Genomic DNA, 27344 nt, shown 5'->3' with positions numbered 1-27344 from the left:
CAACGTAGATCTACATTATGTGGTACGATGGGCAATGTCCCGCATGACGAAGATCTACATCATTAAGATGCAAGGGGGTTAAAACACCACAACTTCTCAGAGAGTGATCAGTATCCTGTTTGACAAAAATTATATCTTCAGAAGCAATACACACCAGTCACCTCTCTGAGCATGTATAGTGTTTGAATACTGGTGCATGGGTCCTCACAGGATATGTGCGTATGCCACTGAAAAACAGTAATACCTTTTACTAGAAGCTTTTTTGCTATTGGATGTATACTGCAAAAATGCTTATATTTAAATTGAAATGCACCTATGTACACTTTATTTTTCACCTTTCTATCCTTTTAAGCTTCCCATAAAGTATTTAAATCTACACAGCAAAACACTTTCCAATGCACTTTATTTATTTTCACATCTTTTCCTCCAATTTCAAATCTGAAAATTGTAGTGTTTCCACTGTCCACATTCTGTGGAATTAAATTCCCTGACACTCCTACATGCTACAATATGATTGCTTGATGTGTACTCAATCTCATTTGAATCTTTCACGAATTGGCCACAGCAAAAGTAGGTAATTCTTTCCAAACATTCATATTGTATGGATATCTTTTGCAGTACAGAGATTCATTTCTGAAAATTATATATATATATATATATATATATATATATATACACTCTGATAGGTTAAAACAGAAGAGGGATGGGTAAGGTCGGCCAGAATTAACCCTTAATTGTTTTATAAAGGAAGATGCACAGAATAATTAGACTGGACATGGTTATAATGTAGTAGTGACACTTAAAGCGGCATAACTCCCATAGAAAAGAAAAAGGTATATTTAGTAACACATGTTAAAGATATATACAAATATAAATATACTGTAAAATCTTAAATAAATTCTAGATAAGAATGCAACAAAAGCTAAGATAGATATATATATATATATATATATATATATATATATATATATATATATATATATATATATATATATATATATACACACACACACATATACACACATATACATACACACACATTCAATTGATTAATACTAAACAGTTAGCATATAAACATATGATTCAACCCAAAATAGGTTGCTAAAAGCATATAGTTATAACATAAAAGAGACAATAAAATGTATAACAGCAGCAAATGCCTAAGGGTGGATTAAGAGGCAAAACCTAAAACAAGATCAGACACTTATTCAGAAACCAACATTAGCAATGGCAAGTATAATAATGATCACCTTAGTCAAGGGCCTGCACAGATTAATACCCAGGTTTTTCAAGAGGCCGAGAGACAATTTCAGGGAGGGGGAGCTCAGAACCAAGCAAATATAGGCCCCCTTATAGAGAGCCAGAGACAACCAAGGTACACACTTAGGCCACAGAACTACAACACAAAACAGAGGAAATATTAATAGACATGGTCATCAATATTTCTTCATATGCTTTGACTGATATAGAACGCAAGGTTCTCAATTATGGCTTAAGTTTTGTTCCATCTCAAACATTTGACTTATTTCAGACCATTCTAGACGTGAACAAACTAGTCAGAGCTTTAACTCTCCGAGTCCAGCGGTACATAGTTCATTGACCTTTGAAGATATCTGCACCTTAGTTTCACTTGAGAGTCTGCAGGGTGATGGACACATGATTGATGAACCTCACCTGCAGACTACCAACCCGACTGAGATCTAAATCTACTTTTTATCCCCTCCAAGCTAGAGGTAAAGCACTAGAGGTTTTTCATCAGCGAGTGGTAGAAGATCTAACACAATAAAAGAGCAGGTACCTATAACTTGACGATCAGAGAGAAACAAGCATTATCTAGTTTACGTGAAAATGACCAAATCGTGATCAAAACAGTCTGACAAGGGGGGTAGTGTGGTGGTTATGGACAAGACGAGTTACATTGATGAGGCATTTCGCCAACTAAATGATGTTGACACCTATACTATGCTGCCTTGCAACCCTACAGATATGTTTTTCAAGAGAGCTTGGGCACCTTTTGGTTGAGGCAGTGGAAGATGGATTGATTCACAGTTGGCTGAACAATTGGTGGTTACCAATCCAGTCACTCCCATCTTCCACCACCTACCTAAGGTGCACAAGAGCATCATCAATGTAAAAGGTAGACCAATAGTGGCTGGTATTGGATCCCTTTTGGAACCGTTGTCCAAATGGATTGATTCCCACTTACAGCCACTTGTACCCAAACTGCCCAGCTATGTCAGGGACACCACTCAGACTATACAGGTCATGGAAAGTATCGAATGGAGAGAAGAGTACAGTTTTCTTACAGTAGACGTGGTTTCCCTGTACTCTTCCATTCCACACCAACATCTTCTGACTTGTCTAGATTTGTAAATGGTTTACACAATGAGTTATTTTCTCTACATAATATATATCATACATATATAGGTTATATTATGTTACAGTGGATTAGTAAATGTCCAATACACTTGTAATCTTCCAAATTAAACAAATTATTTTACAGCTATAAATCAAATAATGAAAGTTGATGAAGAAAACCCCTACCTTGCAGCATGCCACAAAATCTGGTGAGAAACTGTACACAGTTTGATGCTGTGACTCAAATGTAGCTTTTCCCTTTTCTACTATTTTGGCCATACTTCAGAAATATGATATGAATCCTGCAATCCAAAATAATATTTTTTAATGTATGCAAATATATAAGTAGCAACAGACTTGAAGGGATAGAAAGGGCAACATTGAAATGTGCATGGGGGCATTTAAATTCTAAATATTAGTATTTTTGCAATATACTTCCATTAGCAAAAAATATTTCAAGTAAAAGTTATTACTGTTTCTCAGCAGCATACGCACATATGCTGTGAGGGCCCGTTCACCAGTATTAAAAAACACCTTCTCAGATAGTCAACAGTGGCTTGAATTAAACAAATTAAAAAGGATAGGAAAGTAAAAAATAAGTTTGCATGATTCAGATAGAGCATGTAATTTTAAGACACCTTTAAAGGGTACATCAAATTATATATAACTGCATGTAATAGACACTACAATAAAGAAGAATATGAACAGATACTGATCTAAAAATCCTATAATATAAAAGGCCAAGTGTGTTTGTCCGAAGCTGTCATGCGCAGTAGAGACAGCACGAGGACAAACACACCTGGCCTTTGAGTCCCTAGCTGAAGCTGATCTGCGGCAGAAGTGGGCGTGGCCATGTGTGGTTGCGCGCGCGAGAAAAAAAAGAGAGAAAAAAAAAAAGAGAGAAAAAAAAAAGAGAGAAAAAAAAAAGAGAGTAAAAAAAAAGAGAGTAAAAAAAAAGAGAGTAAAAAAAAAGAGAGTAAAAAAAAAGAGAGTAAAAAAGAGAGAGTAAAAAAGAGAGAGTAAAAAAGAGAGAGTAAAAAAGAGAGAGTAAAAAAGAGAGAGTAAAAAAGAGAGAGTAAAAAAGAGAGAGTAAAAAAGAGAGAGTAAAAAAGAGAGAGTAAAAAAGAGAGAGTAAAAAAGAGAGAAAAAGAGAGAAATGGAACCGGTGTACTGCAACAAATGGCCCGTGTGAACGGGCTTTAGGACTAGTCCAGTATAAAACCTTTTAAAAACTTCTTCGATGCTCTCAGTTTAGCACTGTGTATGAGGGAAGGCTGGGACACCCAGTGAAAGGGGCTGGAAAACAAGAATAACTGACACTCCCTCCTCTACCTTCCCTGCATATGGAAAGACAGATAACACATACAGGAGCCAGTAAGAGTTTGTAAACGTGCGTATACATCCGACAGTGTGGGGCTTGGTTAGGAGACTGAAAATAATCCCAATGTTATTATAAAATAAGCAAAATTGTTACAAAAATACTCCAAGATGGGCTATAAAAATGGATCATCTACAAACATTCATGCAAAGAAAAATCTAGTGTACAATGTCCCTTCAAATTCACTTCTATTTTCAAATGTGTTTTGTTCTCTTGGTATCCATTGTTGAAAAGAATACGCACATATAATACACTAGTGGGAGCTAGCTGTCGATTGGTGACTGCTCACATTTGTCTCTTGTGATTGGCTAATTAGATGTGTTCAGCTAGCTGCCAGTAGTGCAATACTGTTCCTTCAGGAATGGATAACAAGAGAATGAAGGAAATTTGGTAATAGAAGTAAATTGGAAAGGTGTTTAAAATTTTATGTTCTATCTGAATCATGAAAGTAAAAGGGACAGGAAACCCCAAAATGTTAAGGGATATTTCGGTCAAAATGTAATTGCACATAGATTAATTACAACTTTAAATAGAAACATATTTGCATTATGCATGCATTGGAAAAAATGCTTCTAGTAAAAGTTATCACTGTTTTAGTGTTAACATTTTGCTCTGCATGTGAATGTGAAGCATAGCTAGATATTCTCAATGTAGCAGCATTTTAAAAACTGCAGTAGCTCAGAACGCCAGTGGGGCTTGTATCATGTCAGCAATAAACAAATTGAGTCAGGACCAGGTGGTACAAACAGCTTAGGCTCTCTGAGCAAGTGCACGGTGCATACTTAAATACACATTTGAAACAGCTATAGCTTTTATTAGGAACATTTTTGCGAATATATGTATATTACAAACATGCTTCTATTCAAAACTGAAATGCATCCACATGGATTCCAATTTTGGCTGGAATGTGCCTTTAAGTCTTCACAGACACAATAAACACCACCACCACCATATCTCTGAGTTTGAATACTGGTGCACGGGCCCACACAGCATATATGTGTATTATGCTGAAAAACAGTTATAACTTTTACTAATGGAAGTATATTGTTATAGAGAGATGATAGAGATGGCTTAAAGGGACATGAAACCCACATTTTTTCTTTCATGATTCAGATAGAGAATACAATTTCAAACAACTTTCCATTTTACTTGAAATGTATTTAATTTGCTTCTTTCTCTAGTTATCCTTTGCTGAAATGTTTATCTAGGAAAGTTCATGTGCAGCAGAGAACCTAGGTTCTAGCTGTTGATTGGTGGCTGCATATATAAACTGATTGTGATTGGCTCACCCATGTGTTCAGTTAGAAACCAGTAGTGCACTGCTGCTCCTTCAACAAATGATACTAAGAGAATAAAACAGATTAGATAATAGAAGTAAATTAGAAAGTTGTTTAAAATTGTATTCTCTATCTGAATCATGAAAGAAATGTTTTGGGTTTCATGTCCCTTTAATATTTGTATAGTCTACATTGTATTTTAAACCTTTGAATTTCATAGTAATTCTGTAATTAGTCTCTTGAATGATTTTACATTTCACAATAACATCCCACACAGAAGTTTACTTTAAGACCAGCAAAGACACACGCTAAATTCCTTAAAGGGATCGTAAAACACCAAAAATGTTATTGTTTAAAAAGATAGAGAATCCCTTTATTTGCCATTCCCAGTTTTGCATAACCAACAATGTTATAGAAATATAATTTTTACCTCTGTAATTACATCGTATCTAAGCTTCTGCTGACTGCCTCCTTATCTCAGATCTTTTGACAGACTTGCATTTTAGGCTATTCGTGCTGACTCTTCAATAACTCTACGTGCATGAGCACAATGTTATTTATATGAAACACATGAACTAATGCCCCCTAGCTGTGAAAACTGACAAATGCATTCAGATAATAGGTGGCCTTCAATGGCTTAGAAATTAGCATTTGAGCCTACCTAGGTTTAGCTTTCAACTAAGAATACCAAAAGAACAAAGCAAAATTGATGATAAAAGTAAATTGGAAAGTTGTTTAAAATGACATACCCTATCTGAATCATGAAACTTTTTGACTAGACTATCCCTTTAACACAGAATGTTCCTTAGTACTTAAAGGGACACTGTACCCAAATTTTTTCTTTTGTGATTCAGATATAGCATGACATTTTAAGCAACTTTCTAATTTATTCCTATTATCAAATTTTCTTCATTCTCTTGGTATCTTTATTTAAAATGCAAGAAAGTAAGTTTAGATGCCGGCCCATTTTTGATCAACCTGGGTTGTTCTTGCTGATTGGTGGATAAACTCATCCACCAATAAAAAAGTGCTGTCCAGAGTTCTAAATAAAAAAAAAAAGCTTAGATGTCTTTTTAAAATAAAGATAGCAAGAGAACGAAGAAAAATTGATAATAGGAAAATTAGAAAGTGGCTTAAAATTGCATGCTCTATCTGAATCATGAAAGAAAAAATTTGGGTTCAGTGTCCCTTTAAGCTATGGCTGTAATGCAATAACATAAAACATACTTTGTTCTCCTGCAGTAGTATATTATATCTGCTAATGGTAGTTTTAACAGTGGCGCTACTTCTCATTAGTTCTGTGTCTATTGTCACTACGACAAGGCTCTGCAACTGTATGCGCACCCCTCAGGAATACAGATAATGCTCAGGCTAGTATCAGGGCCTGACACTTTCCCTGTGCATGCAGAATTGCTTTTAACACTGGGCTTGTACTGACTGAATCATTATACTATTTTAGTGTAGGCGTTGCCCCCCACATACTACAAAACCTTTTCCTCTTTGACTGAAGAAGAGATTTAAACATTTTCATACTATAATGACAAGAAGGGGAATGTAATATAAGCTTAAAACCCTAATGTTTCAAAAATCTACAATGGTGTGCAAGAAAATATTTATCTAAACTGCTTATGTTTTAGTTCAACATGACGCCTCAATGAAAGGCTATATATTATTATTATTATTATTATTATTATTATTATTATTATTAATAATAAAAAACAATAAAAAAAGTGATAAAATACAGCCAAAGTTTACCATAAGAATCCATTTATGTATTTAAAAAAAAAAAAAATGTACATAAGAGATGCTTCTATTCTAATGATCAGAACTTGAAAACGACAATACAATAAAAACGATCAATTATACTTTTTTTGCAGTTTGTTTAAACTTATCCATACCTGCACCATTATAGAGAATGGTAGTGTTCTCCGGGTTGCTTCTTATCATGGGTAAGACAGAGACTAAAATGGTGAAAATGTGTAATAATGCTTCTGTCACCCTCTAGTAGCAATGAGAATCCTGGACTTAAAGGCACACTATAGTAAAACATTTTCTTTAATGGTTCAGTTACAGAATATAATAATAAAAATAAAAAAAACTTTCCAGTTTACTTATATCATCAAATTGAGCTCAGTATTTTTATATTCACACTTTGAGACTACAGCTCCTGCTGAGCTTGTGTTAGAGCCCAGTATATAGCTATATGTATCTGTGATAGGCTGATGGCTGTCACATGATACAGGGAGCGGGCAAATAGAAGAAATTAAAAAAAAAATCTAAGTAAATGCTATAATACTGTCTTTTTATTGTGCATTTGTTGATTATGCAATTGTACTGCATTTAATGTTTCAGATCCCTTTAAAGGGACATGAAACCACAAATGTTTCTTTCATGATTCAGTTGAGTTGTCAAGCAGTTGCACGGAGCGACAGGAATTTCTAGGTGAACAAATCTTAAGAGCAGCTAATAGTAAATACAGCAAACAACATCATAGGCCTTGGCATTTTCAAAAATTCTTTGCTCAGGGATTACACTTTTTTGTTTCCCTTTTTATAAACTCCCTTTCATGCAAACAAATACTTTCTGTAATACTTACAAAAGTTATTTTATATTAATAAGAATACAATGTAAAAGTTCCACATTCTTAAATACATAACAGACAACCCAGAGCCGTTATAGGAGTAATTCACCAGACCATGATTTTGGAAGGCAGCAGATAGCATAGAATACAAGCACTGCTAGTTTTAAAGGGATAGTAAAGTAAAAAAAAAAAAAAAACTTTCATGGTTAGACAAAACATGCCATTTTAAACAACTTCCTATTATACTTCTATGTTCTAATTTGCTTTGTTTCTTGATATCCTTTGTTGAAAAGCATACCTAGGTAGGCTCTGGAGCAGTAATGCACTACTGGGATATAGTTGCCGATTGGTGACTGCACACATATATGTCTCTCATCATTGGCTCACCTAATGTGTTCAGCTAGCTCCCTGAAGTGCAATGCTGCTTCTTCAACAAAATATAACAAGATAATTAAGTACTGTACATTTGGTAATAAAAGTATAATGGGGAGTTATTTAAAAGTATATGGTCTATCTGAATCATGACAAAAAAAAATATGAGGTTTCATGTCCCTTAACACAGAAAAGTTATAAAAATATAAATGTTTAAAAAAAAATTTTTTTAAATAATTATTTTAATAAACACTCCCCTTTTACTTTAACTGCATACCAAATGGAAAGTTCTGTACCCTATGTGTTATTCATTTTAAACATAACAGCAAACATTTGTATTGTAATTCCCCATCTAAACGCCAGGTGGAGACAATACCTATACAATTATTTAATACTGAGTTCCCCTCTGCCACAATTAAATGGACATACGTTTTTTTCATGACAATGGTTATAAGTAAAAAGCTTTACAACTGAAATGGGAAATGCATATTTACATACATCTGATACTTAGATATCTACATCATATACATAGCAATTTTCACAAAAACATAGTGCTGTAATACATTATGAAATAGCTGTGGCAAAGAAATCATACAAGTACATTTTCCCATTAAGAACACAAGATATTATGGTGTGTATACAATGATCTAACATATTATGATCACACAGCTAAATGAATATTTGTGTAAAAGACAACTATAATGAGTACAAAGAGACAGCTCTGCTTCTATTAACTGCATTACAACATACAGGACTGTTCTATAATAAAGAAAAACAAATGGAAAAGAAGAGCTAGTAGGGTTGGGTAGAAAACAATGATGCATAAAAAAAAAACTCATGACATTGCTTGCATATAAATGTGTTATCCCCTGCAGCAATCCCCTACTGGGACCTACATGAACATATCTAGTGAGCCAATGACAAAAGGCATTTGTGCATAACCACCAGTCACCAGCAAGCTCCCAGTGTTGCATTGCTGCTTCTGATCCTATGAGATGTTCAAAGAGTTGATAACAGAAGTAAACTGAAAACTAAATGCTGTATATCTGAATAGGGGCTTGTTTTGATCAATGTATTAAACAGAGAAAACTCTAGGCTGCAACAAGGCCAATATACAGTATATGTGCATCTATAACAAACACAGCAAACCTTATTTTGTCACTGTGAATTATTAGTTGAGCTACACAACTTTATTTTACAAGAGACTTTGCACATGGGGGTGCATATACTGCAGGGAACAATATTTTAGCCGTTTTATTCACCAAAACAACTTCCATATTTTGGAGTTCAAGTATCCTCTAGTTTACCATAATATCGCTGCTGTGCTTTAGCAGACACACAACACAGTACAAAGACGATACAATGTTGCTTACACATTTGTTTATATATATCACAGATTGATGAATTAGTAAAAAATAAACTGTAACCCTCTTTATATTACTAAAACCTACATATTCAATACAAAACCTTCCACTAAACAGTTTATATTCATAGTCCGTGCATGCACGCAGTACAAACTTATCTACCCTAAACATTTTCAGACTTCCCAGCAGTGAAGCAATTGATCCAGATTTTTGGGGCCTTTGCCCACCTCGCCTTTTCCCTACCTGCAGCAGAACATGGGCTGTTTACATCCCATTTATCTCTTCTTCCTTTGATTCATGTTGCTTTGCTTTTACAGTATTTGAGATGACCCATTCCGGTGTCCTTCTTCGCCGTAAGCTAGTGCTTATGTTATGCCTTATTTACTGTTGGTATAAGTGCCTGTACGTGCCCTTAAACAGAGGTGATGATGATAATAGCTTGATTTGGGTCTCTTACCCTATTCATTGACCACTGTTTAGTATGGGCTATGACATCATTCACATGGAAATCCCAGTAATGCTTTGCTACTCTATAAGCACCAAACAGGAAACAGACAAGGTGAAACCATTGTACAGCAAAGCTAAAGGGGTGATTACAACCTCCTCTTTTATTGGCAGAAATTTTACATGGAAGTACCTCCCTCCCCCTGCTGGGAAAAAAATTGCTCTTGCAACAGTTTTATGTCACTAGCAGGGAAGAAAGGGTTAACCCCTTACTGTGCTTGTTCATTCAGTTGTGCTCAGAGTTGCCTTGAGAGCAGCAGCTGCAGTATGAACATTACAGCCTAGCCCAAATCATCTTACTCCCATCCTTGGACTGATTAATACTGTTCTTCATTGGTCCGATTTATACAACGTTTACACTTTATTCTTCTTCCACTATCTGCAAAGCAGTTGCATTTTTTTCTGCACTCTGAATAGAACTCATAGCAGCTCCAATGGCAACTAAAATTGACAAAGAAGCTTGCAGGGAAGCTTATAACCTGGTTAGGGATGACAACAATGGGATCAGCTGGTAAGTAGAATAGATTTTACTCTAAGTATATTATATATTAATTGTAAAGTAACACTTAATAATTATATTTTACAACACACCCTATTATATGATATATGCACAACGAATGGGATTTTACAGAGATTTGATGTGTTAACTGTAAAGACATCTTAGCTGACTCATGCAGAATTATATATATATATATATATATATATATATATATATATATATATATATATATATATATGTACACATTCATATTTTATGTTTTTTATATATAATTTAATGTGATTCTGTATATAGAGTGAAATATTGCATAAGGAGAGAAATACTGAATGATGTAAGTGTTGAGCTTCAGCCCCAATTTAAACATGAATTTAATGCAATAAAATAATACATTTATGAATCCATTTAATTTGTTAATTCTATTTGGTAGTTTGAGAGGTTGAGGTATTAAATTATATTTTTTCCACAAGGGTAACATTTAAATATGATGGCTCCACGATCATTCCTGGAGAAAACGGTTCAAGCTTTGAAGAATTTCAAACTACATGCACAGGTAAGAAATAAAAAAAAATAAAAAAACTTTTTTTTGTTTTAATTATTTGGAGATGATTAAAATGTTGATTAATTACATTTCTGGCCCTGAAGAAATATCTCCATAACTCTGTAAACTTGTGGTAAAAATGGAGTTTGGGTCACTGATTTGTATACCTGGTTAATTCTCTCATGATTGTGTAAGGTTTATGTCAGAATGTCAGTAGCCAGATTTTAAATTAAGACCTGAGGCAATATGTTTGGAATGCTTATTCCAACACTGAACCCTGCCTTTCACTGTTAGTACAGGTATTACAAAGTTTTAACTATTTACCAATAGAAGGTTTATCACCATTATATTATACAGTTACACTGCAATAATAATTCATATTGTTATTTTTATTACATTTGTCTCCAAATTCTCCTAAACAGGAGTGCTGTAAATTGATGGCTAATCACATAACTATTTTTTAATAAAATAAATAAATACAAAAAATCTGTACACAAGGCTCACTCAGGTTCTATGAAATGCAGCAATAATGGGCACTGCCCAAGTACTCTTATGTTTAAGTACATATTTTATAGACAAATTAATATTGCAGGGCAACTTTGTATACTTTAAGTATTTCCAGTCCGTTTTTGCAGATTTCTAAAATTGAAATCCATATATTCAAATCTATACAGCTGAGAAAATCTGAAAGATACTTTCAATTGGGACGCCTTATAATCTTTGTTCCAATTCATAAGCAAGTAGTTCACATACATTTCCCTATGTTTTTACATTTTTATCTAATTTAACAACTTTTGAAAAACAATACTGGCCTGTTTTGCATATGACATGAATTGTATTTTCTTTTTTTTATATACCATCTTTAAAGGCATAGAAAGGTGAAAATTTAAATGCGTGTGAATACATTTCAATTTTAACTAGAACAGTTATTACTGTTTCAGAGGCATACGCACATATGCTATATGTAACTTGAGGCTTAGGATACAAACATCAGGCCTGTGGTGGTGGTGGTGTATATTAAGTAATTGAAGACTTAATTTTTGCCATACAAGCCACTGCTGACTCTTTAAGAAGGTGTGGTGTTTGAAAGCTGGTGCACAGGGCACTCACAGCATTTGTGCATATGCTGCTGAAAAAAAGTAATATCTTTTATTTAAAATTGAAATGCACACGTGCACATTTTTTTTTTTTACATTTTAATAAAACAGTTGCACCCTTATTTAGTATTAACGTTATGGTAAATTTCAGGCTTTAAGAATGTTGCAATGAAAAATGTATTAGTGTTCAAGCAAAACCGCATAAATAATTTTTTTTTTAAAAAGTGTGTGTGTGTATATATATATATATATATATATATATATATATATATATATATATTATAATAAAAGATGTCTTCTGCTCTTTAGCCTACCTTCATTTCCTCTTTTGGCTGGGCTGTGATATAGAGAACAGTCCCACCCACTCTCTACATAGGCTTCCTAAGGGCTTTCAAAGGGTTGGATTCCATGAGTGCCATATGACACACACATTGATTGGATGCTCATTGAAATTGTTAGAAAAAAAGAGCTCATCCCAGTGGGCCGGCATAACATTGTAATATAAGCATTACTATAGACACGGATTTAACCCTTTTCACAAATAGATTAAAAAAAAAAAAAAAAAAAAGGTTTACATATATTTTTTTAATGGCAAAGATTACATATATGGCATATGATTAGCTAAAGATAGCTGGAATCACATTACACAAAACATTACACATTAAAATATGAATTTATTATTGTAATTAAATATTTGGATTTAATTAAAGGGACACTGTACCCACATTTTTTCTTTTGTGATTCAGATAGAGCATGCAATTTTAAGCAACTTTCTAATGTACTCCTATTATCAAATTTTCTTCATTCTCTTGGTATGTTTATTTCAAAAGCAATAATTTAAGTTTAGATGCCGGCCCATTTTTGGTGAACAACCTGGGTTGTCCTTGCTGATTGGACAGCACCAATAAACAAGTGCTGTCCATGGTTCTGAACCACAAATTTGCTGGCTCCGTATCTTAGATGCCTTCTTTTCAAATAAAAATATCAAGAGAACGAAGAAAAATTGATAACCGAACTAAATTAGAAAGTTGCTTAAAATTGCATGCTCTATCCGAATCATGAAAAAAAATGTGGGTTCAGTATCCCTTTAAGTAAAAATTACATAATGATGGTAAAATTTTAAAGGGATATGAAACCCAAACTTTTCCTTTCATGATTGAGATAGAGAATGTGATTTGAAAACGACTTTCTAATTTACTTCTATTATCAATTTTTCTTTGTTCTCTTGGTATTTTTTGTTGAAAAGCAGGGACAAATGCTTAGGAGCCGGCCAATTTTTGGAGCACTATATGGCAGCAGTTTTGCAAGAATGTTATCCATTTGCAAGAGCATTAGATGGCAGCACTATTTCCTGCCATGTAGTGCTACATATGCCTACCTAGGTATCTCTTAAAGGGACAGTCTAGTCCAAAATAAACATTTTTATGATTCAGATAGAGAATGTAATTTTAAACAATTTGCCAATTTACTTCTATCACAAATTTTGCTTTATTCTCTTTGTATTCTTAGTTGAAAGCTAAACCTAGGAACTTTAAATGCTAATTTCTAAGCCCTTGAAGGTCGCCTCTTCTCTCAGGGCATTTTGACAGTTTTTCACCACTAGAGGGTGTTAGTTCATGTGTGTCATATAGATAACACTGTGCTCACGCACGTGGAGTTCCTATGAACCAGCACTGATTGGCTAAAATGGATGTCTGCCAAAAGAACTGAAATAAGTGGGCAGTTTGCAGATGCTTAGATACAAGGTAATCACTGAGATAAAAAGTGTATTTATATAACTGTGTTGGGTTATTAGGTAATGGGTAATAAAGGGATTATCTATCTTTTTAAACAATAAAAATTCTGCTGTAGACTGTCCCTTTAAACACAGAATATCATTGGGGGGGACGACAAATTTGAAAGAAGAAGTAAATTGGAAACTTTTTTAAAAATTGTATGCTCTGCCTGAATCACAAAAGAACATTTTTGGGTTTAATATCCCTTTTAATTGTACACTTGTGATTTAGTTTTATTAAGTGTAAAATCTGCATTCAAACACATTATGCAGTTATGATAAATATTAAATGGACAGTCTAGGCCAAAATAGACTTTCATGATTAAGATAGGGCATGTAATTTTAAACAATTTTCCAATTTACTTTTATCACCAATTTTGCTTTGTTCTCTTGGTATTCTTAGTTGAAAGCTTAACCTAGGAGGTTCATATGCTAATTTCTTAGACCTTGAAGCCCACCTCTTTCAGATTGCATTTTAACAGTTTTTCACCACTAGAGGGTGTTAGTTCACGTATTTCATATAGATAACACTGTGCTCGTGCACGAGAAGTTATCTGGAAAAAAGCCTTTTTCTCATCTCTTTTTTTCCCATGTTTACCTAATCCAAGATTTTAGTCATACGTAACATAGGTGGCTTAACTAGTTCGAACAACTGTGCTCCTAAAGCCATAAAAATGCAATCCAAAAACTGCACAAGTTGAGTTGGAAGTGTTTTCATGCCATTGGAATGGGGGTACTTGCTAATTACTTGCAAAATTACAGTTTGTTGAACTTAAAGGGACAATAAACATTCATGATTTATTGCGATAGAGCAGTGATTTTTAACCTTTTTTTTTGCTGTGGCACACTTTTTTACATTAAAAAATCCTGTGGCACACCACCATCCCAAAATTTTAAAAAAATTACACATTGTAGCCTAATACAGCATATATATATATATATATATATATATATACACATACACACACATACTGTATGTATTGTGCTGTTATGCCATGCCTCCTACAAACTACCCCTGCACTGGGAGTAAAAAACAAGCAAAGTTTAAAAAATATGTCACACTGTTGTCAGGATCTCTCACGGCACACTAGTGTGCCACGGCACACTGGTTGAAAAACACTGCGATAGAGCATGCAATTTTAAGCAACTTTCTTATACATAGTTGCTGCTGCAGTGTTTGTAACTATGTATAACATTGCTATAAACACAGTAGCATCACATAGTAACATAGTAGAAGAGGTTGAAAAAAGACAGAAGTCCATCGAGTTCAACCTATACAAATCTAATATACTTACAAAAACTATCCAGTTGAGCTTATTTTATATTAATCCCAGTAAAAGTTGACCCATTTAACACAAGCAATCATATCCCTGAATTCTGTTTCTAGACAGAAATGTATCTAAACCATTTTGAAATTTATCTAAGGTATTGGCATTCACAACCTCCTTTGGTAATGAGTTCCACAATGTTATTGCTCTTACAGTGAAAACATGTTTCTGTTGCAGGAGATTCAATCTTCTTTCCTCCAGCCTTAAATTGTGACCTCCTGTTACAAACAATTTTCTTGGAATAAACCAAGCTTCTACCATCTCTGTATAAGGGCCTTGAATACATTTATATAAAGTAATCATGTCACCTCTAAAGCGCCTTTTTTCTTCAGAAAACAGACCCAGTTTGGTGAATCTCTCCTCATAGTTTAAATTCTCCATTACCCTTGTTAGCTTTATGGCCCTTCTCTGAACTTTTTCTAGGTCTGCAATGTTTTTTTTTTTTTAGATGGTTCCCAGAACTGCACTCTATACTCAAGGTGAGGTCTTACCAGGGATTTATATAGTGATAAAATTATGCTTTCCTCCCTTGAATCAATGCCTCTTTTAATACATGTTATTATCTTATTAGCCTTAGAAGCCGCTGCCCTGCATTGTGCACCCATTTTTAGCATGTTTTCTATTGCTACTCCAAAATTCCTTTCCTTCTCTGTTTGGCTAAGTCTTGTTCCATTTAAATAATACATTGCCTGTTTATTTTTAATTCCAAAATGTAGAACCTTGCATTTTCCTGTATTAAATCTTATTTTACATTTACCTGCCCATACTTCTAATTTTTGCAGATCCCCTTGTTGCAAAAATTGCGACCAGGTGGCTAAGGAACCGTGCACGCTCCTGAGTTCACCTAGGATTTCTGTTTAACAAAGGTTACCAAGAGAACTTAGCAAAACTGATGTTAGAAATCATTTTGAAAGTTGTTTAAAATAGAATGCATTCCATTTAAGTTTAATTTTGAGTTTACTGTCTATTTAAATGTATGCAGTCATTGTGACACTAGCAAAACAATAATAAAAAGACTACCCTTTTAAAGGAACTTTGTTGTGCAAATGTGCTCTAGCTCGTTATGCTGTAATGAATTAGAACATATACTTTTTGCACTACAACGTCCCTTTTAAACTTTATGAAACTCTTAAATATTTTTGAACATTGTCAACCTTTACATCAATCAATACAAGCACAGTGCTGGCAGAAAGTCCAGGAACATAAAATATCTTTAGCTGTGGAGTTAATAGGTTACAGTATTATGTTGCTTAGTGAAATAATGTAAAATAGTCAAAGTCTGTTAATGTATAATTGGTCTTTATAGGTTATGATTCTCTCGATTTTGCAATTGTACCTGTTAATGTAACTTCTATTGCATAATTCACCTAATACATAACTGAAGAATGTTGCTAGATGATCTCATATCCTGTCTGAGAAATGAGGTAAATCACAAACATCTTGATTCCTTTAAAATATATATTTCAGGGACACTGAACCCAAAATTGTTCTTTTATGATTCAGACAGAGCATGCAATTTTAATCAACTTTCTAATTTACTCATGTTATCAATTTATTTTTCGTTCTCTTGCTATCTTTATTTGAAAATCATGAATGTAAATCTTAGCAGCCATTTTAGGTTCAGCACCATGGATAGCGCTTGCTTATTGGAGGCTTACATTTACCCACCAATAAGCAAGCATAACCCAGGTTTTTAACCAAAAATGGGCCAGCTCCTATGCATCACATTCCTGCTTTTTAAATAAAGATAGCAAGAGAACGAAGAAACATTGATAATAGGAGTAAATTAGAAAGTTGCTTAAAATTGCATGCTCTTTCTAAACCATTAAATAAAAAAATTGCATTTGGTGTCCCATTAATAAATCATTATTTATTTTTTTTAGCAATGGAGCCATCATTGCAAGACTGAAGTTGAATTTAATCTTTTTATGGTATATTTACGTTTCCTTTCCTGGAAGTTTTACCACACCAACATTTAGGAGATAGTAGATTATACTATTAGCATAACCACCAGGGATGATTTGCTGATTATCATCAGCCTGAGTTCTACATTGCATATTTTACATTTAATAAGACTTCCTTTTTCAATAGGAAGTATTGTTACGTTACACAAAGTAGATCACTATCTTTACTGCTTCCTAGCCATGTATAGAGACCCTACACTACACTTATGACAATGAGGGTAATAATGGTAGTTTTGAAAGCAATTGAACCTACCTAGCAGCTAGGAAATAATAGTGACTAAGCTATTTATTATATGATGTCTGTCATGAATATGAAAGAGCAAAATGTATTTATTTGTTTTTTTTATTATCTCTTATTTATAAAGCGGCAACAGTTTACGCATCACTATACAAAGGTAGATCGCAGTCATAAGGGTACAATACAATAATAAACATACATTATGTAAGACTATACAAAGTACATTACTACACTTACAAACAAAAGGAGAGGAGCGCCTTGACCACAATCGGTTGTAGATCTGCTTTTATACCAAGTGAACTACAGTTAGAGAGGCTCTTAAGCTTACATTCTAAAGGAGAAACATATATAAGACACAGCGGGAGAGCGGAAAGAACTACAATACTGTGACATGTTTTTATTATTTTACTTTTTATCTGAGGATGTGTGATAGCTGGGGAAACAATGCAATAAGTTATGTTGTAGGTCATCTTGTGGGCAGTGAAGTGAAACTTGTACCTGATTTAATTTTTAAATATTAAATCTAAATTTTGGCATGAAAAAGGTTAGATTGACTATGTACTCAGGCAGGTAGCTGATGAGAGTTCATTGCATAACAAGCAGCTGGCAGAACACCCTTTTAAATAGATGGGCTATCTCTCTTGCCCCCACAGAGAATTGTATTTCTGCTGCTTCACATGCACATGCAGAAAAAATGTTATTAAAACAGTGATAGCTTTTACTAGAAGCATTTATTGCCAACACATGTATATTGCAATTATGTTTATATTCAAAGATGTAATTTATCTATGTGTATTAAAATTAAAAAAGATAGATAATCCCTTTATTACCAATTGCCCAGTTTTTAGTATATTTTTTTACCTCTGATTAGCTTGTATCTAAGCCTCTGCAGACTGCCCCTTTATTTCAGTTATTTAGTATTTTAGCCATTCAATGCTGACTCTTAAATAACTCCATGGGAGTGAGCACAATGTTATCTATAGGGCACACATGAATTATCGCTGTCTAGCTATTGAAAAACTGCAAAATGCACTGAGATAAGAAGTGGCCTTCAAGGGCTTAGAAATAAGCATATGAGCCTTTCAACAATTAATACCACGGGGGGAAACTAAGCAAATTTTAATGATAAAAGTAAAGTTTAATTTTGCTAGACTGTCCCTTTAAGTTCCCTATTTGTAAACAATCACTCCTGCAGGTAATAGGGATCATTGAGAACACAAGGGGAGTAAATTGACAATGTCTCATTAACACTAAATGTCTTCCACTCAATATGAGTTTACTAACCTATTGTTTAAGATTCAGCAGGCACCGTTTTGGTGTTCTACAAATAACAATTTGTTGGTTAAAACTTCATCTCTCAGGATAAAAGTAAAATTAGTAATTGTCTGTAACTAACTGTAATGGCATTTAAAGGAACACCAAACCTTACAAGATTCTGCATTGTATTGCTAACATTGAAGTACATTACATTATGATGCCCATTTATCAAGCTCCGGATGGAGCTTGAGGTCCCGTGTTTCTGGCGAGTCTTCAGACTCGCCAGAAACACAAGTTATGGAGCAGCGGTCTAAAGACCGCTGCTCCATAACCCTGTCCGCCTGCTCTGATGAGGCAGACAGGAATCGCCACAATTCAACCCGATCGAGTACGATCAGGTTGATTGACACCCCCTGCTGGCGGCTGATTGGCCGCAAGTCTGCAGGGGGCGGCGTTGCACCAGCAGCTCGTGTGAGCAATGCTGAATACGGAGAGTGTATTGCTCTCCGCATTCATCGATGTCTGATGGACCTGATCCACACTGTCGGATCAGGTCCGACAGACATTTTGGTAAATCGTCCTCTATATCTGAACTGGATACACAATAATAAGCAATATGTTTGCATTGCTAAGTATAGTATTGAATTCCCATGGCAGCTTGTTTACCTAAGTTTCCAAATTATAACGTTGTGCTTTCCTTGTCACTGATCATAGTAATACTGTAAAGACATGAGAAATAGTCTTATGGTTTTTCTTTGGAGGGGATGTGGACAGATTTACTTCTTGATTTTACTGTATGGTTGAGAGATTTGTATATTTAGGATGTTCGAGAACGGTTAATTAGTAGATGGGTGTTTGTTCCTTTACAGATAATATTAAAGTGTATATTAGAACATATTTATTTCCAACAGTTCTGAGTCTCACAATTTACCATACATGTAAATTGAAGGAAAAAAGTGCCTCTAGTGTTACTCTTACTAACGTGATTGGAAATCCTAGCGTTTTTGAAACACTAGGATTTACCAATGTTACAAATAAAGGGGACTTTCAGTCATGGAGTATAAAATACCTTACTTTATTGCTTACAGCATATGCCACGCTGAGCACCTCAGGCCGCCAACAGCAGAACACTATTTTGTAAATGAGGTGATGTTAGCCAATAGCTAATAAAAAAGCAGAATAATTCAGCACCAGTGTTCTAGGTGATGTGCTTGCTGCAGGGTCCACACTCCAGACCCATAAAGTACATACAAAAGTCCAGAAAGCAACCGCACTATACAAAAATATATTTATTTAATACGTAAGAAAAAAGCAACATTTCAGGACCTATCCAGTCCTTAAAGGGACAGTCAAGTCCAAAAATAACTTTTATGATTCAAATAGGGCATGTAATTTTAAACAACTTTCCAATTTACTTTTATCACCAATTTTGCTTTGTTCTCTTGGTATTCTTAGTTAAAAGCTAAAGCTAGGAGGTTCATATGCTAATTGAAGGCCGCCTCTAATCTAAATGTATTTTGAGTTTTTCACCACTAGAGGGCATTAGTTCACGTTTTCATATAGATAACATTGAGCTCTTGCACGTGAATTTACCATGGAGACCGCTCTGATTGGCTAAAATGCAAGTCTGTCAAAAGCACTGAAATGAGGGGGCAGTCTGCTGAGGCTTAGATACAAGGTAATTAAAGAGGTAAAACGTGTATAATTATAACTGTGTTATTTATGCAAAACTGGGGAATTGGTAATTAAGGGATTATCTATCTTTTAAAACAACAAAATTTCTGGTGTTGACTGTCCCTTTAATCATCAATACAAATGTGTCTATACAGCTTACTCTTCTACCCATATTTACAACTCCACCCCTATGACATCATATCATTAGCATAGGTAATTAATCACAGATAGTCTGACCATTTATTAATTACACACCAGATCCAGACAATATCTTTGTCTTCCATATAAACGTCTTAAAAAAAATAATATATATATATATGTATGTATCTTAGTGTATTATCATTCCTATACAATTGCTACATTTATCTTAAATATTTTACATGATAGATAGTTGTTAACATTTTCTAAAAATTCTTATAAAAACACAGAAAGATCGCAATCCCTGTTCATTCCTTGGAGCATTCTGGTCTCTAAATGGTAGATCCAGAATGCCTCTCTCTGTTTGAGTTTTTTAACCCTGCCCCATCCACGTCTGTCAATTGGTATGTGTTCAATAATCTGATACCTAAGTTGTCTCATTGTGTGCCCTGCCTCTTTAAAATGGCAAGCAACTGGGAATTTCTCATAAACAGTTCTAATATTAGACTTCTGTGATCCTGTCTCTGACCATCCTGGTCGTTTCACCTACATAAAATCTTGCACATGGACATTTTAGAATATAAACTGCACACTCTGTATTGCATGTAAAAAAAATCCATTAATCATAAATTTCGTGCCAGTATGGGGATGACAGAAGCTAGGGCCTTTGATAAGATTATTATAATTACAACATCCCAGACAGGGAAAACAACCATTTCTATTGGGACCTAGAAAAGTTTGTCTACTCTGTTTTGTTTTTTTCCCTAAATCAGATCTAACCAATTGGTCCCTAATATTCTTAGGTCTTTTGAAAGGCTGCCGTAGGAGGGTTTTGAAACGTCACTATCTCAGGGTTACTTGTTCTCAGGATATTTTAGTGTTTCTGAAAAATGTGTGCAATCTTTCTACTCTGCCTATTGTATTGAGTTACAAATACTACCATGTCTTTATTAGCTTTTTTCTTTACATTATTCTGTATTGATTACTTGTAGGTATTTGTAGTATCGATTACCTTTCTCTTTCAATCAAATTATCAGGACATCCACTGGTAATAATAACTTTACTACATGTAATAAATTGGCGGTAGAATCTTTATATAAAAACAAGGAGATTCTACTAAAGGAAGCTGACAAAGGTGGTTATGTTGTTATTTTGGACAAGGATTACTATGTGAAGGAAATCAAACAGCAATTAGCTAATGAGGAGGTTTATTTACCTCTAAATAGTAATCCGTTGCCCAGAATGCAACGTGAAATAGAACATTGTATCTCACATTCCTTAAAGAGAGAGTTAATTACTAATGAGAAAGCAAAGTTTTAAACAGTTACTAATTCCAGAATTCCTATTTTTTATACACTGCCTAAATTACATAAAAATGTAAAAGAACCCCCTGGGAGGTCAATTGTCTCGGGGATTGGGTCAATTTTTTCCAATATTGCAATTTACCTAGAGAGAATCTTAAGACCATTTGTAACTAAATCAAACTAATTTATTAGAGATACTAACGATTTTCTAGAGAAGTTGCAATTATTGGATCTACCTTCTGGAAAGTATATTATTTTTAGTTTGGATGTTTCAAGCTTTTATACATCCATACCACATGCCAGTGGGATAGGAGCGCTGCAATATACATTAAACCAGTCAGGGATTTATGGCCAACAATAAATTGACTTTATTCTAAGACTTCTTGAGATTGTTTTACATTGTAATTTTTTTCTCTTTCATGATCAATATTTTTTGCAGCTACAAGGTATTGCTATGGGTTCCAAAGTCGCTCCAACCTATGCGAATATATTCATGAATAATTTTGAAGAACATTTTGTTTGTGAGGATACTTTTATTCAATATGGTGCCACATGGGGGCGCTATATAGACGATATTTTCGGCATATGGTTGGGCGACATTGGAACCCTATTAGAGTTTGTTTCCTCGCTCAATAATGCAACAAAACAGATTAAATTTACGATTGAATACAGTGAAGAGACTATCAACTTCTTGGATACTACTGTATACAAGGAAAATGGGAATCTACAAACAGATTTATATAGAACGACAATTGCCCGTAACAATTTATTACACTATGATAGTGCACACCCTATTGCATTAAGAAACACATTACCCAGGAGTCAACTACTCAGGGTAAAGATAATTGTAACTGATAGCACTCTAGTCAGTAGTAGATTAGAAGAAATGTCTAAACTGTTTAGAGAGAGAGGATATCCTGATAATTTAACTGAAAGAGAAAGGGAATCAATACTACAACTACCTACAAGTAATCAAATACAGAATAATGTAAAGAAAAAAGCTAATAAAGACAGGGTAGTATTTGTAACTCAATACAATAGACAGAGTAGAAAGATAGCACACATTATTCAGAAACACTGGAATGTCTTGAGAACAAGTAACCCTGAGATAGTGGAGTTTCAAAACCCTAAGAATGTTAGGGACCAATTGGTTAGATCTGATTTAGGGTAAAACAAAACAGAGTAGACAAACTTTTCTAGGTCCCAATATAAATGGTTGTTTTCCCTGTCTGGGATGTTGTAATTGCAATAATCTTATCAAAGGCCCTAGCTTCTGTCATCCCCGTACTGGCAAGTCATTTATGGTTAATGGATTTTTTACTTACAATACGGAGTATGCAGTTTATATTCTAAAATGTCCATGTGCCAGATTTTACGTAGGTGAAACGACCAGGAGGGTCCGAGACAGGATCACAGACCATAAGTCTAATATTAGAACTACTTATGAAAAATCCCCGGTTGCTTGCCATTTTAAAGAGGCAGGGCACACAGTGAGACAACTTAGGTATCAGATTGTTAAACACATACCAATTGACAGACATGGAGGGGACAGGGTTAAAAAGCTCAAACAGAGAGAGGCATTCTGGATCAACCATTTAGAGACCAGAATGCCCCAAGGAATGAACAGGGATTGCGATCTTTCTGTGTTTTTATAAGAATTTTTACAAAATGTGGGCGTCCTGAGATGCTCAGCGCAGCATACACTGCAGACAAATAATAGCACTTTCAGCATGAAGTATTTTATACTTCATGACTGAAAGTCCCCTTTATATGTTGCACTGTTTAATCCTAGCGTTTGTGAAACGATAGGATTTACCATTGTAACAAATAAAGGGAACTTTCAGTCATGAAGTATAAAATGCTTCATGCTGAAAGTTTTATTATTTGCCTGCAGTGTATGCTGCGCTGAGCATCTCAGGACGCCCACAGCAGAACACTATTTTTTCAATGAGGTGACGTTTCCACCTCTTAGCCAATGCGGCCCAGTTCGACCGCACTGAGCTCCTCAAGCAGTCCACGACAGAACACTATTTTGCTGAGAGGTGACATTTCCACCTCTTAGCAAACAGCTGTGCGTCCCATCATGAAGTATTTTATACTTCATTACTGAAAGTCCCCTTTATTTGTTCCAATAATAAGTCCTAGCGTTTCACAAACGCTAGGATTTACCATCATTTAACACTAGCAACATATGCGACATATTGTATCATACCAACCCAATAGTTCTGCAGCACATAAACTCAGCAGGCTCTATGTTTGTGCACTTCATACCATATGACAAAATGAGTTTATGGATTATTTATCTACTTCAGATTGTTCCATTATGGTTCTCGGTGTTCCCCATCTAACTCTCTCAGAAAAATTATACATTGACCAACAACTGAACCTACCTGGCATTGCCTAATAGACCCCCCCGTGGCACTAGTCTCTTCTTTTAACTTATCACTAGAATATCTGCCTATTAAGGAATATGGAAATCTGTACCTGTGGAAATGTTGGCAACTCTGTATCCTTTTTCCCTGTTAAAGGGGCAGTAAAGAAAAAATTAAACTTTCATGATTAAGATAGATTGTGCAATTTAAATTACTTTCTAATTTACTTTTATTATCAGTTGATTTGTTCTCTTGATTTACTTTGTTTAAAAACATACCAAGGTAGGCTCAGGGACAGCAATACACTACTAGAAGCTAGCTACTGATTGGTGGCTGCACATCTGCTTCTAGTCATTGGCTCAACCAAGGTGTTCAGCTAGTTCCCCATTAGTGCATAGCTGCTCCTCCAACAAAGCATACCAAGAGACTGAAGCACATTTGGTAACATAAATAAATTGGAAATTTGTTTAAAAATGTATGCGCTATCTGAATCATAAAAGAACAAATTTGGGGTTCATATCCATTTAATCTCTCATATATCTGTCTGACTTTGGAACTATTTCAGTCTCTATCTATGTGTCGCCAGTGTCATTTCCTGCCAACCCTAGCACTTTCATCTGTTTCTATCAGCATTTTCATTCTCCTGTGCATGTTTGTTATTTCCTATTAAATATATAATTTATCTATACCAGTTGATGTATAATTTCTGTTGCAATGATTATCTAATAACCTTTGTTACAATGTTGCATACCTATTATAACAAACATCGCAGTCATATAGTGCTCAAGACACGTTTGGTCCTGAGGCTTCCTAGTTATGCTCTTCAATAAAGGTTACAAAGAGAACAGATTCAATTTGATAGTTGAAGTAAATTGGAAATGTAATTTAAAAATGCATGCTTTTATCTGAAACACAAATGTTTCATTTTGACTTTTGTGGCCCATTAATTAATACTGCCCTCCTTATTTCAAATGTAGGATCAAATGATGAAGAGGGTGCTATACTGGTTCTTTTACAGACACGGTCTAATAGAGGTCTTCAGGGCAAGGTTAAACATTTTACATCTGAGCACAGTATATATCACCAGGATAAAATGTGCAATGCCCATTGGGTGAAATATTGTTGTAGTTCATGTATATGATAATGTGCATTTTTTTCTAGATGAATTTGGTTAGCTTCACGCTTTGTTGTGTGTGGGTGTGTAAGTCCAGTGTTTCTGCAAACAAATCTGCAGTGTGTAATAAATGTAGTGTCTTTGCCCATAATGATATCAAAGAGTTATCAGTTATAGTCCACTGGGCTCAGACCATATGATCAAAAAAGTAGCAACCTTATGCCTCAGAGCAGCAGGAAGATCTTAAGGTAGGTGGTAAATGGGGAGGAAAAGGTAACAAGCATGGAAAAGGGGCATGGAGTGAGGAAAGATGAAATTGGGTTTTAAATGAGAAAGATGAATTTGATTAATAAAATATATTAAACCCCCCCTCAACACCAACATGATGTATCAATCATGATATGAATTACCTTGGACAAGGGTCTATGGTCTCAAGTTGGAGGGCAGTATATGTTGTAGAATGGTTTGTGAAAGCTCTTATTTACAGAAATGGGCCTCTAGTTATCAATGTCTGTCGGACCTGATCCGACAGAGCGAATCAGGTCCGACAGACATCGCTGAATACGGCGAGCAATACGCTCGCCGTATTCAGAATTGCACCAGCAGCTCACAAGAGCTGCTGGTGCAACGCCGCCCTCTGCAGACTCGCGGCCAATGGGCCGCCAGCAGGGGGGTGTCAGTCAACCCAAACATACTCGATCGGGTTGAATTCCGGCGATGTCTGTCCGCCTGCTCAGAGCAGGCGGACAGGTTATGGAGCAGTGGTCTTTGTGACCGCTGCTTCATAACTGCTGTTTCTGGCGAGGCTGCAGGCTCGCCAGAAACACAGGTCATCAAGCTCCATACGGAGCTTGCTACATATGCCTCATAGTGTCATGGAATAGACTTTCCCTGGGATATGCACAGGAAATGTATTAGGCTTTCATATTAGAAGGAATTATTTATGAACATAATGGGATTTCGTATTCTTACCTGCAGTCAAAATCTGTTTCTATATTTTAGCTTTTTGGCGGCCATCTTTGGCTTTACCATTGCTAAAGTTTATGTTTTGGAACTACCCCCTGGGCAGGGGTTAGGTTAGGTATATTTAATGCAAATACTGCAGAACATCAAACAAATACTATCAGCAAAGCAGAATGAACAATACCTTTTTTAATATACCATCACATTTCTCATTCATGTTTGCCTGTGCAGCATCTGTTTTGCACTGTTGATAGAAACTTTTTATTGCTTTATGACTATAGATTCTTGAATACATTTATTTGATAACAAACCTTAATGCAGGAAGGTTGACATCACGAAGGTCACACTCTGCAGCTGTATCTGTCGTTCCTTTGTGCTGTCTTGGGAGTTATATTAATAATTATTTTGTTATAGAATGACATGCCTCTGAGTGAAGAAACCTTGTGATTTATTAGGTCAAAATGAGAATGATGATACCACTGCAATTCATATTCCACCACTAACTTCATCTTTGAATTATTTTCTAATGTTTCTGTTGACATAATCTTTGGCATAGTTTTAAAAGTATTTATTCCAGAAATGTTAATCAATTGACCTAGACATGTTAAATGCCCCTGGTTTATCAGCTCCCTCGTGCAGTGCCTGGTGAATATTAGAATCTATATAAATATATATATAAATATATGTATATACATATGTATATACAGTGTGTGTGTGTGTGTGTGTGTGTGTGTGTGTATAATTTATAAGGGCTTCTGTCACGCTTGTTTGTATCTCAGAGTGTTTGGTTAAAGACATGCATTGTGTGGATGTAGGTTAGGGACCCAGGGAGGGAAAGACCTTGACGTGGTCCTGACCCTATCACAATTTAGCCAAATGCTGTAACTAACTCATCCATTTTGCTCTTAATCTAGCTGTGTGCTTGCAAAAGAAATACAGACTTTCTATGTGTTGTGTTAATTTTATTTTGTCATTTTCCATATGGGCTTTGTGCCAGGCTTGTCTGGGGTTAACATTGATTGGAGTAGCCGTGTTAGTCCAGAGAGTTAGATATCAAAATAACAAGAGTATTGCATTGAGCAATGATACTTTTTTATTGGACTAACTATACATTTATAAGTTGACAAGCTTTCTGAAGAGTTCCTTCCTTTATCAAGTCTAAAGCAATACTTTAGACTTGATAAAGGAAGGAACTCTTCCGAAAGCTTGTCAACTTATAAATGTATAGTTAGTCCAATAAAAAAGTATCA

The 27344-nt window shown here is 34.9% G+C and overlaps 2 protein-coding genes across 2 annotated transcripts in view; one reads left to right on the top strand and one right to left on the bottom strand.

Moving 5' to 3' along the window:
* The window catches only part of KLHL36 (kelch like family member 36), a 168978-nt gene extending 159389 nt beyond the window's left edge, over positions 1-9589 (bottom strand). Inside the window, exons 1-2 of the mRNA XM_053700850.1 lie at positions 9574-9589; positions 2545-2660 (exon numbers count right to left, since the gene is read on the bottom strand). The gene's annotated coding sequence lies outside the window, so the exon portion shown is untranslated. The remainder of the gene's footprint in view (positions 1-2544; positions 2661-9573) is intronic.
* A 398-nt stretch (positions 9590-9987) lies between these two features.
* COTL1 (coactosin like F-actin binding protein 1) overlaps positions 9988-27344 on the top strand; it is an 81892-nt gene continuing 64535 nt past the window's right edge. The window contains exons 1-2 of the mRNA XM_053700858.1: positions 9988-10345; positions 10801-10883. Of these exons, the coding sequence (XP_053556833.1) occupies positions 10269-10345; positions 10801-10883 (160 nt within the window). The 5' untranslated portion in view covers positions 9988-10268. The remainder of the gene's footprint in view (positions 10346-10800; positions 10884-27344) is intronic.

This window comes from Bombina bombina, chromosome 1 (genome assembly GCF_027579735.1).
Source record: "Bombina bombina isolate aBomBom1 chromosome 1, aBomBom1.pri, whole genome shotgun sequence".
NCBI classification, from domain to species: domain Eukaryota; kingdom Metazoa; phylum Chordata; class Amphibia; order Anura; family Bombinatoridae; genus Bombina; species Bombina bombina.
The sequence above is the reverse complement of the archived record's forward strand: the minus strand, read 5'-3'. Positions and strand labels throughout refer to the sequence as shown.